Source organism: Erpetoichthys calabaricus, chromosome 4 (assembly GCF_900747795.2).
Source record: "Erpetoichthys calabaricus chromosome 4, fErpCal1.3, whole genome shotgun sequence".
In the NCBI taxonomy this organism is placed as follows: Eukaryota; Metazoa; Chordata; class Cladistia; order Polypteriformes; family Polypteridae; genus Erpetoichthys; species Erpetoichthys calabaricus.
In genome coordinates this window covers 194,824,808-194,837,527 of record NC_041397.2, presented here as the reverse complement: position 1 = coordinate 194,837,527, position 12,720 = coordinate 194,824,808, and the positions used below count along the sequence as shown (strand labels likewise).

The 12,720-nt window shown below is 36.2% G+C and overlaps 1 protein-coding gene across 1 annotated transcript; it reads right to left on the bottom strand.

Annotated features, from left to right (window-relative positions):
- Nucleotides 1-376: 376 nt before the first annotated feature.
- On the bottom strand, nt 377-12,084 carry zbtb21 (zinc finger and BTB domain containing 21). Its single transcript, XM_028800125.2, has 2 exons — nt 11,917-12,084; nt 377-3,613 (listed from the first exon to the last, which is right to left on the bottom strand). The coding sequence occupies exon 2, from the start codon at nt 3,602-3,604 to the stop codon at nt 563-565; it is 3,042 nt and encodes a 1,013-aa protein (XP_028655958.2). The 5' UTR covers nt 3,605-3,613; nt 11,917-12,084; the 3' UTR covers nt 377-562.
- Between the last annotated feature and the right edge of the window lie 636 nt (nt 12,085-12,720).

The following is a 12,720-nucleotide window of genomic DNA, read 5'->3' as shown; positions in this document are numbered from 1 at the left end:
TCTGAATTGAAATTCCTAACATTAGTTCCTGAACAATCAAACATCCCCTGAACAGTACTTCATTACAACCATCTATCCCGGGAAACAATATTAAGTCATTTCAAGTGAGTATTTAGTTATTTCTTCTCCCTCACTCAAAGAACTTTAGGAAAGTGATAATTAATTAGCAAGTAAAAACACTTGAACTAAAGCAAAATCAAAACGTACCGCTTTGTTGATACAGCAAAGGATACTTACCTAACAAACAAAACCCAACCCTTTTTAAAGATTTCCAACATTTTGTCCTGGCCATAGCCAACTTTAATTTCCATTACATGAATTATATAATGATAAATGGGTATAAATAACATTTAAATATTTATTGGTTGTCATCTCATGACAGGATTGTATCCATGTTTAATGAATCTCCTTGACTCCGTTTTCCACAAATCTTTCTGCATAGCTGAAATACAAGCAAAGTAACTTTGAGGCTGAATCCTCACAAAATACATCTTGCTTCCCTGCTAGTGCTGCATTTAACAGCTATCTTATCATAATTCCATCATTATGTCAGTATTTATATTTACATATTAGTGTGGCTCTGTTCATGGCTCCAAAGGCTGAAAGCTGTCTTGAAAGTCCTGTGGCAGAGTTTGCACATGTACTGCCTCTTGAAGGTGATTGCCGAGAGAGGATGTGCATGGTAAAACAGTGAATCTGATTCCTGTGAAGATGCTACAGGACTGTTTTTCTTCATGGAAGAAGTAGTAGTACTGGAAGCAGTCTTCTCAGGCTCCACTACCTTGGCCTTTGCTAGTGTTGGGAATTGTTTAGGTGATTCTCGCGGAGGAGGAAGTGAGGGTATAGCAGATGTAAATGATGGCGGAGATGGGGAGGAAGGAGGAGGAGAATCCTTTACACCAATTTCTTCTGTGCCAGCCATGTGAGACTGAAAGTGGCTCCAGAGGCGGAAGTTTGTTCGAAAAGCTTTACTGCAAACATGACAAATAAAGGGCTTGATGTGGCACAGAAGTTCTTGGTGTCGCTCAAGCTGCTTGCGCACTGTAAAAAGCTTACCACATTTTTCACATGGCCACACATTTTTCTCATCATCTCCCATACTACTTATTGGTTCAGCACCTGACTCTGGTAACTCATCTTCCACAGCATCCTCCATTGGTTCCTCCTTAATTTTCAATGCAAGTTTATGGGATACAGTAAGATCCTCTGGAAGATAGGAGGAATCTTCAGAGTCAAAATGCATCTGCTCAGAAGAACTGCTGAAAGTCATTTCATCTTTGGAGGCACCAGAGCTGCTTCCACTTTTTGTTTCCACTGTTGATGGCTGAGCCTTTAATTTACCTGGCACCTCCCCATTATGACTGGACAAAGAATGGGACTGATTTTCTTTGGAAGTCATTGTATTTTGATTGTGAACCTCAACCTGATGACGCCATATACTAAATGAAGACTTAAAAGTGCGCATACATTCAAGACATGTTAGCTTCTTATAGTCACAATGGCTTTCATGCTCCATTTTTAACTCCGGAGTAGTAAACCGCAGGTTGCAGTATGGGCAGACAGTAGCATTTCTGCACATCCTCTCATGGTCCCCTTGCTCTAATACAGAAGTTAGTTTTGCATTGCAAAGCCGGCAGGGGTAGAATTCTTGTTTTTTACTGTCAATTGGGCTAGTAGCTTGTTCTTTCTCTTTTGGAATATAGTCTTCGTCAGACAAAGTTTTTTCCCCAGGGTGCATCTTTAAGTGCTGCTTGAATTGCGAATGGAAACGAAATACCTTCCCGCAGTAATTACAAAAATAGGTCTTTGATCTTGTTCTTAGGTTCCACCGCCCAAACTGCTGAGCCTGGCAACTTTGCTTGCTTCGTCTCAACTTCACCATTAAAGCTTTCTTTACCTCTCTCTCCCGAACAATATCAATTAATTTCCGCTGGAATTTATCATCCAACACAGAATACGAACTTGAAACTGGTGCTGGGTTCTTTACTATTCCATGCTGCGTCTGACAGTGTGTCCAGACCTTAAAATTGGTATGGAAACGTTTATGGCAGATATCACATGAATAAGGTTTTTCTGGATTGTGGTACATGTTCACATGTCGGTACAGTCCAGTGTTTGACCTAAATACTTTAATACAACTCCAGCATTTAAACATCCTACTTTGTCGAGACTCTACCACCTGCAAGTCTTCATCTGTATCTGAATCATTATCGTCTACATTATGTTTGTATTCTTCAATATTAAAGTCATTATTTGAACCCTTCTTTTTCCTTTGCTGACTTCTTTTGTTGTCCAGCCGACACTTTCTTTTCAGGTTATGCTTATAGAGAGTTCTGGGACCTTCTTCTGCACTTCCCTGTAAATCTCTGAAGTTTACTGGCAAACTTTCTCCAACAGTGATTCTTATTATATCAGATGGGTCTGCAAGTGGACTACTGGGTTCTGCTTTTAATGTTTTATTAGAAGCAGACTCTGACTTGATAAAAATTCCTGGTCTGAGCTGTAGGGTTTGAATAATATTGGACTTTGTTTGCACATACTCACAATCTGGAGAGGTCCTACATAACAGCTTTTCAGATCCAGTACTAAACACTGGCTCTTTAGGAACATGAGACGATTTCAGATCCAGAGCTAAAGAGCAGACAGGTACTGGACTGTCCATTGATAATGATCTGCGTAATAAACTTTTAACTAGTGGACCACTTCTGTCAATGCTTTTGTTTTCTGAATCCAGTTTGCTTGCTATAGCACCAGGGCTGGCCTTAGTTTGCAGTAATGAACTCAGGCCATCATTTTTCCTACTGCAATTTGGCTGTACATCTTGCATTAAGTAGGACTCATTAAAGGATAAAGATGAAGTTAACTGTGGCCTATTAGATGACATTGATGTTTGCTGTGTTTTCTGGGAAACATTAGAAAGTGGTGATTGTGTGGAATTTTTGCTGTTTCTCAAAGTGTCAGGTACTTGAACAGTGCTGGGTGGCAGGTTTCCATTTTTCTCACAAAAGTGCCTTGGTTCATTTAGTGGAACATATGGCAGGTCTCTACAGTTTCTGTCAATCAAAGGCTTGGTGCTGGCCTGCAAAGTACCAGACATTTTCTGTGCAGGCACCTCATTTTGACAACTAGTGCTGGGCTTACTGTTACGATTCTGACAAACAATAACACTTCTTTGTTGAGGACCACCTTCATTGTGAGAAAATGCTGTTTTCTTACCAGAACTGAGGTATGGAAGCCGTGGCTTCTTGGACAAAATATTAGTAAGGTAGGAGATTCCAAGACTGTATCCAAGCTCTTGAACAGCTGCCAGGTTGTCCTTCTCGACAACAAGGGAAGAGGAATAAAGATAGTTTAATACATTTTCAAATGCATCTGGCTCACAAAAGTCCAACTGCACAATAGTATGAGCCTCTCTGTCTTTACTGGAAAACAAAGTGTGGAAATATTCACTACTGCCAGCCAGAACATTTCTATGAGCTCTGAATTTGTGGTCCCCAACAATTAAAACAACGTCACAAAGCTGTCCTTTTAAACGCTGCTCATTTAAAGAACTGAGAAGAGATATGCCATGAGCTGGATTAACATAATGAAGAAGATCCTCCATCGTGATGTGCTGTAAAATACAATAAAAATACAAGTGAGAATGTTGTCCTAAATAATATTTTTTTTTATTTCCTTAGTGTATCATCTCCAATTTACAATGCTGATGCAACATATTTAAATAGGAAAGTGTTTTCAAGAATATATCAATGCAATTTGCTCCACTTTACACTACTTTAAAATTAAACAGCTCATATTATAAAAACATTTATTTTGAAAGCCCAAAAGTATTGTTCCATATGCTAACAACTAAAAAAACAAACCTGTCTTTGAATTTGAGATTATCTTTCCCTGGACATGATTTCTGTGAAACAGATATTCAACAAAGGGTAGTTTGTTTATCTTTCATTCCAGCTGCAGGGAAGAATGCTAGAAGCTCATGTTACATTTCAACTGCAGTATTTGATTACACAACCTAACACAGTGTCTATGTGACATTTACTTTCCCTTGGATATTTTTTCTTCTCAGAAACAAAAACAGTTAATAACTTCTTAGACTGTTTTTCAGATGTAATAAACACAAGTATGAGAATCAACCAAAGAATGAATCAAACGCTTTAATCAAATATCATTAAATATATGGGTGTTTGTGAACACTTTTTAAGACAGTTTAATTACACATATTTCCATTATATGTATCATTTTATCTAAAACTACAGATTATTCATTTAATGTGAGGAGAATATTATCTGCTTCTACCTACCCATTTTCTAGACCGGTTTACTTCATTAAACAGTTTCCGAGAAGCTGGGGCCTACCCAGACAATGTCAGTTGCAAGCCAGATAAAAATCCTGAATGCAATGCCAGTCAATTGCAGCCACATACACATGATAGGCTAGCTCATTGTTAATCAATCAACCAAATATTGTATGTGTCTGTTTGGAAAGTAAAAGGAAGCTGAAGTGATTTTTTGGGTCACCGCAGCATGAAATGTACTTTACAGATGTGGTGATCTGGGGCATGTGAGCTGAACGTGTGAAAACAGATACTGGTGCCTTTTTCACTATTTTACCCAAATGTACTCTAGGTAGCTTGCTAAACAGTAGTTTTATACAACTAAAGAAATATCTCAAAAATAACTAGATGTATCCATTCATAATGAAACATACTATAAAAACTAACTTTAGTCATAGTATAAACAATTTGTCAGAAAACCTGTTGATTAACAGTTGTTACATGGATTATACAGTATATTACTGTAAAGGTTATGCTGGAGCTCTTTGCTCAGTGTCCTCACTATGGCAGTTACTGGAACAAAGACAGACATGAACAATAAGGAAATTAAGTTTGGACTATGTCAGCAAGTCCTAACATTATAGTGTACGCGTTTGTAAACTGCAAGAGAAGTAATGGTGTATCATTTTAAGTATCTCCCCATTTCTTCAACTTCAAGCCAAGAATAAGTTGGACAGAGAAAGAATGATGTAATGACAAAACAGAAGTTTGACCAAAATAATTTTCATTATCTTATGTACCTAAAATAAAAGTTATTGGTATCACTTTAGAATAGGTGTCCCTAATACAATTTACTTACCATGTAATTACCTGTATAATTACTGAGTAACTAGATGTCATTACCTTTAACTTACTGTAAAATACAGTGTAACACTAATTATTTTTATAAGTACGTATGTATATAAATTTGTGGAATAACAATTACAATTGATTACATTGTGTTACACAGGAAATACAAGGTAATAAATAACACCTAGTTCCTCTGCAAATATACATTTAATTATATGGCAAATACAGTGTAATTAGGGACATCTAACCTAAAGTGATACCAAGTTATTTTTAATGTAAGCCAACAATATCAATTTATTACAATCAAAGCATATATTCAATAAAACTTTAATGCCATTTCATGCTCCTAAAGTTATCCTGGCTTAAATCATTCCTCTGTTTAATACAGCCTCTCTTTCATTCAGTTTTAAACATGTGCAAGGCTTCTAGTGGCTGCTTATTATTCTAGCAGCAATGAGTGGAAGGCAGCGGCAGGCTCTGGGCGGGGTGTAGTTCTACATACCCACACTTACTCAAAGCGAGACAGTTTGGAGTAGCCAATTAACATGACTCACATTACTTTGGGATATGATGGGAGAGACAAGATGGAAAAAAAGTTTTCAATTAACAAAATACTTTTCCCAAAAATGAAATTGTTTTTATGATGTTACCTATAACCTGATATTTTCTTGGAGAAAGTACATAAGAAAGTTTCTCATAAATTAGACTGACACGTGATCAGTCCTAGGCAGTGGCAAAAGTTGTGAAAAAACATCCAAGTAAAATGAAAAATAAAATCTCATTTTACTCGTGTCACATAATCCACACGTCATATTTACAAGCGAAATTTCAAAACATACAAAATGCATGCATTTTAGCTAAAATGTTAATTATTTACTTCCTCAATTATTATCATATTATCAGCCTGTATGTCAACAGGAAACTCAAAAACTCATGTGAGGGACATTTTGAATTGAAGACAGCACTCTTGACCAACAAATGATGGGGAGCGTTGGGTCTTCAAGTCAAAAATTCTATCCCATGAATCACTGAGTTTACCGTATACTTTCAGGCTGCTTACATTCAGACAAATAGTGTGTTTTTTTTTTTCTTTTATATATGAACATTTCCACAACGTTTACCACTATCCAGCATTGGTCTCCTATCGATCCCGTTTATGAGAATCTCTCTTAACATACTTTTTTCAAGAAAATATGACATTAAATTTTTTTCTCAGCCACCAGTACAAAGTACATGGGTAGGTAAAAGATAAAAAATGTCATTTTTGGGTACAGTATTCCCTTCTGGTTTTATGATTTTTGGTTTGCATTTGAAGGGAAGATTGCTTAACAGTGTAATTCCTCTTAGACAAGCCAGAAGATACTTCTTCATATATGGTTTTACTGAAATTACTATCCATCTATTTTACCTGTATGGAGACACTCACCACCACAAAGTGGAATAAAGTACAAATTTTCTCATTAACTTACTGAATCACCTTAGATGCAAAAATGCAATGTGAGCATAAACAATTTAGACCTGGGCCAATATATACCAGTGCAAAAAAACAAAACAGCAAACTGAGGAAACTCACTTGACTTTGTACTGTGTACCTGACAGAATCCAAAAATGTAGGTAATTGAACTATTAGGAATCAGAAGTCATAATATGGTAAATTTTAAGTGTTGTGGCAGTGTAAATCAGTAAAGACAAACTAATTAAATAAAAAAAAATTAAACAGATGTACAAAACATGTAAATAAAAAAACTGGAATTTATTAATGTAGGTGTTTTTGAAGGTGAATAGAAAAGAATACTTGGCAATTTTTATAGCAGTAGAAACAGCATTTGCTAAATAATGACATAAGAAAAATATCTAACACTCCATTAAGAAAAAAGGCTACAAAATATTCTATAGTTGTATGATTAAACAATACAAATAATTGATAGCAATTTGTTATTAAATTTATATTATTATGTCAATGTATATTAATGCCATTCAGACACTGAACTATACAAAAACTCCCACATCCACATGTGACCAGGAAATAGCATCAAAGGAAGGAAGGCATAGCTACACACTAACACACGCATACACAAAAACTACACAGACAACAAGTCACAGTAGCCATATGACAATAAACAAGTTGCACGTAGGATTGCCAGTTAGAAATACTGGAGTCAGCCACACCATTAAATTATGCAGCAGATAAATATTAGAATGAGTCTGAAATGAGAACTTCCAGAAATGTGTGGATTATGAATCAAGGGATTTCCAACATTAAGCTTGGGCTAACTTTGCAGCAGTTGTACCCAAAGAGAGCAGTTTCTGCTGCACTGAGAAAAAAGAAAGAGTAGGAAGATCTGAGCAAAAAATACTTGAGGACTAAACAGGATGTTACAGGACAGAATAGAAGAGAGAAAGTGCAACACAATGTGTCAAAAGGCTAGAACTGTGGCGTAATCCCAGTACTAATAATAATAATAATTCTTTACATTTATATAGCACTTTTCTCACTACTCATAGCGCTCTCCACACAGGGAGGACCCAGGAAGTGAACCCACAACCTCCTTACTGCAAAGCAGCAGCACTACCACTGCACCACCTGTGAGGATGTAAATGATGATCTGATCGATTGGCTGCTGATTGAGATCAGCGAATTTTCACCCCAAATAACCTGATTGGTGATCGGTAAATTAGTTTCAAAAAACATTTTTTTCTCCCCAGAGTCTGCTTTTCTAAACTTAAAGGTAATTTAGTTGTGGTGCTCCTTTACGCAAAGTATTATTGTACTTCAGGAATCACATCTCTCATTTTGCCTAGAACTTCCTGTAAACACAGAGCTGACAGTCAAGCTTTAGGAGAGAATGAAGGCAGGAATATTGTCTTTTACATTAAAGAAAGTGGAGTAATAAACCGAGAAAAGGGAATCTGAGGAATTAGCAGATTGTAAAAAAGAGAAGTGCATCTTCAGTAGAAAATAAAAGAATGAGTAAGACATTTTATTAGAATTACAGCTTGTAACAATGACAAAAAACTATTTTCTTCTATGACATGTGTATTATGGATAATTATTTTGTGTACATGTTTTATTAGTTTTAAAAAGTATGTTTTAAGAGAATTTTATTTTAATATTTTTACAGTCATTGAACAATAAACCAACAGAATTTTTTTTAACAAAGAGGTATGGTCTGTAGTTTAATTAAAAAAATAACACTTTAATATAAGACATGGCTAATTATACAGGAGCTTAATGTAAAAAGGAATAAAAAGTAAGAATAAAGAAAACAAATCAGTATCTGAATTGGCCAGTTCAGTGAGTGGTATCAGCCCTAATAACACATGACTGGAGTATCTCTACCCAGTACAATATAAAAATGTGGGAAACTGTACTCACTGACAACTTGGCTTTCCTAGTAATTTCTCTAAAGGACATACCTACACTTTTAAGGAGTGTAATCATCTGTCTATCTCCTCTATTAATTGCCTCTTTCTTACAATTATGTTAGCAGTATACAGTGCAATATTGTCCAACACTGTGTGTTTCATCACTGCATTTATACAGATACATGGCTTGAAAGTAATCAACAAACGTTGGAACACCTGTAGAAACTGTTTGCAACATCTTTCAAGACTTAATTAACTGACATTGCTGCAGCAAAGCTGGTTATGTTGTTCACCCATTACTTGTTCCCCAAAAGTGGCTATTTTGTATAACTCTGAAAATTATATTACTCTTCAAAACTTTTTTTAAACAATTGGCTGGTTCTTACTTTCCTTTATACTATTTCACGTTGTTCACTGCTTACACATTTCAATAAAAACTGAAAAAATAAAATCAGGTTGTTCTAACAGTTTTGACTGGTACTGTATACACTCTTTAAAATTTCACAAAAAAACTTTTAAATTTTTTTAAATGGCAATAAGAAAATAAAATAAGATTATTTGTATAATCTTATTTTCACAGGAAGTACTCAACCTCAAATCACACCTAAAGTAAGGATTAGTACGACAAGATGAAATGACTCCCTTTGCTCCTTTTATTTATGCCTAACATGCACGTCTTCTTCAGATTTTTTTCAACAAATGTGTGAGTGACAGGAGAACATCAAACAGAATCATTATTTGAGATATGCTGTGTTGTTTTGGTTACACTGTGAACGGTACAAGACAAAAAATGGCTAAGACATTTTTATGAGATTGTCCTTGAGAAAACATACTTAATGAACTTTAAAGAAACAATTTGACCTGTTTAAATGCCATACTCTTGTACATATCTTGGCAAATAATGATTATATTTACAGGAAGTGCTTTACAAATGCTGCAGTGTTAACAACTGAGCAAGAGGGGAATCAGATGATTAATTATAATATATCACAAATATACATTATGCTTTCTCAATCCATGATGCAGCCTTAATAATTCTATTATAATTTGCTATTTTTTTATAATTACAGAGGTTTGGGCACCATATAACAAAACATTGAGTGCACACATTTTATTACATTTTAAAAGTAAAATCCACCTTCCATTATACCCAGTTGATCCACTTCTGGATTGTATGGACCAGCACCTTTGGTTGAAAGGCAGACAACAAAACATTTTTAATTCTGTTATCACAAAACCAGAATTAATCAAATACATTTGTTACAAAATGCTGTACCATAATACAAATAATTTAATAGCATGGATATGCTCTGCTTACTGCGGTGTGTTTGCACCCTGCCCAGGATTGGTTCCTGCCTTGCACCCTGTGTTGGCTGGGATTGGCTCCAGCAGACCCCCACGACCCTGTGTTCGGATTCAGCGGGTCGGAAAATGGATGGATGGATGCTCTGCTTAACATTGCCAGCATTTTTGGATTTAAAGTTCTCTGAATGATTGCAATCCTGGACATTACTGCTAATCCAACCATTTAAAAGAGAGCAGATGAAATCATTTTCAGGTAACAGAAGCATCACCTAATACATTCCAGAGACTCTGAACCATTACAATTGAGTCTGAATACTCATCGGAATGTACAGTATAGCAACACCATTTACTTTTCCTACTAGAAGCAATCTAAAGGAACTATTCATTCAGGGGTGGCCAACTCCAATCCCGGAGAGTCACAGGTTTTCATTCTAAGCATTTTCTTAATTAGTGACTAGTTTTTGCTGTTAATTAACTTAATTAAATTGCTATTTAAGACTCAGACTCTTTAAATAAGGGCTGAGCAACATCAGTCCTGGAATACCACAGTAGCTTCAGGTTTTTGCACCAACCCAGTTGTTTCATAAGAAATCATTCATTGCTGAAGCACTTGTTACTCAAGTGACATTTTTTCTGGTTCATTTTAGCTGTCTTGCTTGTTAAGATTTTGAACCTTTAATTGCATGTTTTACTCTTAAACAGCTTTATTCATTGATTAAACTGCTCTTTATTAGCAATAAGATGCAAATGACAAAGGACCAGTAGTTCTACATCTAGCTTCTCTCCATTTCAACCCAGGTGTATTGTCAATACCTATTTGGTTTAAGCACTCAGAAGGAAACTAAAGAGAAAGTCAAGAACAGAAAAATTACTCATCCATTTTAGGCTTCAAATAACTTATATACGTATTATTAGAAATGAAAAAAGAATGTACCGACATGGTAGAGTTAACACACCAACAAGCCATAAAATTAAGATCTGTCATTGGTGAGGACTGAATTCTAATTGAACAACTGAGTTGGAACAAAAACCTGCAGCCACTGCGTCACTCCAGGGTCGGAGTTAACCATCCCATAAGTTCTGCTAGAAGTGTAAAAGATGCACTTTTACGTGAGAGTCTGCATTGGTTTTAACTTCACTGACACGTTCCAAAATTGTCTGAAATTGCACGAACGCTTTACAGATCCATATTGTCAAATCGTTTCTCTGGCAACTCCGACATTAAGTTAACGCTGTATTTAAATGTCAAGTGTTAAGAATTTGCTTTTACGTATCTAAAAATCATATTCCAGTTATTGTACTGGGTACTTATCTTGCTTAAATCTGGGATATTTCCCAAAGAAAGGGAAACTTGCTTGTACTCAGTCCAACCACCACTAAAAGTATAAATAGATGTGGACATCATTAGGTCCAGTGATCACGCTTCAAGTTCAGGTCTTAAAAACAGAAATCTTTTTACGAAATACTAGCGTCTAGGCGCCTATTACATACTGCAGACGGAGATCGAATATTGAATAGTGACACGACGGATGCACATCAGAAAAATGTCCTATATAGTAAAGAACGAGCTTTTAAAAATATTTAAACCAGAACTTCACCGTTTAATACAAAATTGCACTTCTTGGTTTACCCATGTCACTGCTCCGAACAACGTCTATCATACACGTGCTACTTTTTATTAAGATGAGCTAAAAAGAAGAATGGGTAAAAGTAAGTTTATTTCGGCATTATTTCTTCACTGACAAATCATTCTAACAGTCGCCAGTACTTATCACAAATTAAATGCTACGCCTGCGCCCTGAAGAAAGCCGCGTCGCGCCTTGCCAAAGAGCATGCGCATTAACAAACTTTAAGTTTACCAGTACTGGCATGGCACATGCGCTGTTACGATGAAGCTGCAGTTTGGGCATTGAGCAGCTGCACATGACACACCTCGCGGCCGCTTTTTCCATTAAACGCATGCGCATTTCCTCGCTTAGGGACTGCACAGTCGATCTGCTGAGAAGAAAAAAGAAACCACCTCAGAGTTACGTCAGGAAAGGACGCCTTTTCCAAACTGAAACTGATAGGTTAACTGACCCAGCGTCTCGGAGCGCAACTTAAATTTAACTTTAACTCACCTTTCTGATTTTTTTGCCTTTCCTCAAAGCCAATTGACGCTACTTTCTTTCAGTATTCAGTTGAGCGTGTAGCCGTCGTGATTCCATCCATCTTGAATTTGACGTCATCCCACACCAGAGATGAGGTCATCGTAAAGAACGCTCGTCACGTGCGCCGAGCTTTCATTGGCTGACCCGAAGGCGACAGGGTGTGGCTTAGACTGTTAAATGAGAGAAATATGTTTGATTACAACGTTCCTATCTTTTTTTAGCGCCCCCTTTGAAGGTCTAGGGAGTGAAAGGCTATGTCGTAATCGAGAGCTAATCAAATCGCAAGCGATAAACTGCTACACCTGACTTAAGAGGGACACTTTTGGAAACATTTTTAGCATTTTCTTATCTTTTTATTCTTGAAAACGCAGGTAGTGATTTCCATGGTTATTTCATAATGAAAGAAATTGCAAAATCCATTCTTACTCACGGGTCAAATAATTAAAAAGGCGTAGATAAAATATGAGGTATTTGAAACATCTAGATTCTTCTTATACTAAGATCCCAGTTACAGTTTTTTGCTGACTCTTAAGTAAAGAAGAACTGTTCAGAAGATCGATACTGTGCATTGTGCACTTTGCAAAACAGATACAGTCCAATGTTAATTTTTAAATAAATTTGGTTGTTTATATATGACTTTACTTGCTCCTCTCGGCAGTCCATTCTTTCCACATTCTAAATATGTTAATTGGCGACTATAAATTGGTCTGGCGTGAGTCAATGTGGAGGGATCGTGGAAATGTTAAGTGAATAGAGCAGGACTGAAAATGGATG

Bases quoted from the DNA above. Each gene is read 5' to 3' on its own strand.
- zbtb21 (XM_028800125.2), bottom strand. From the start codon at position 3,604: ATGGAGGATCTTCTTCATTATGTTAATCCAGCTCATGGCATATCTCTT.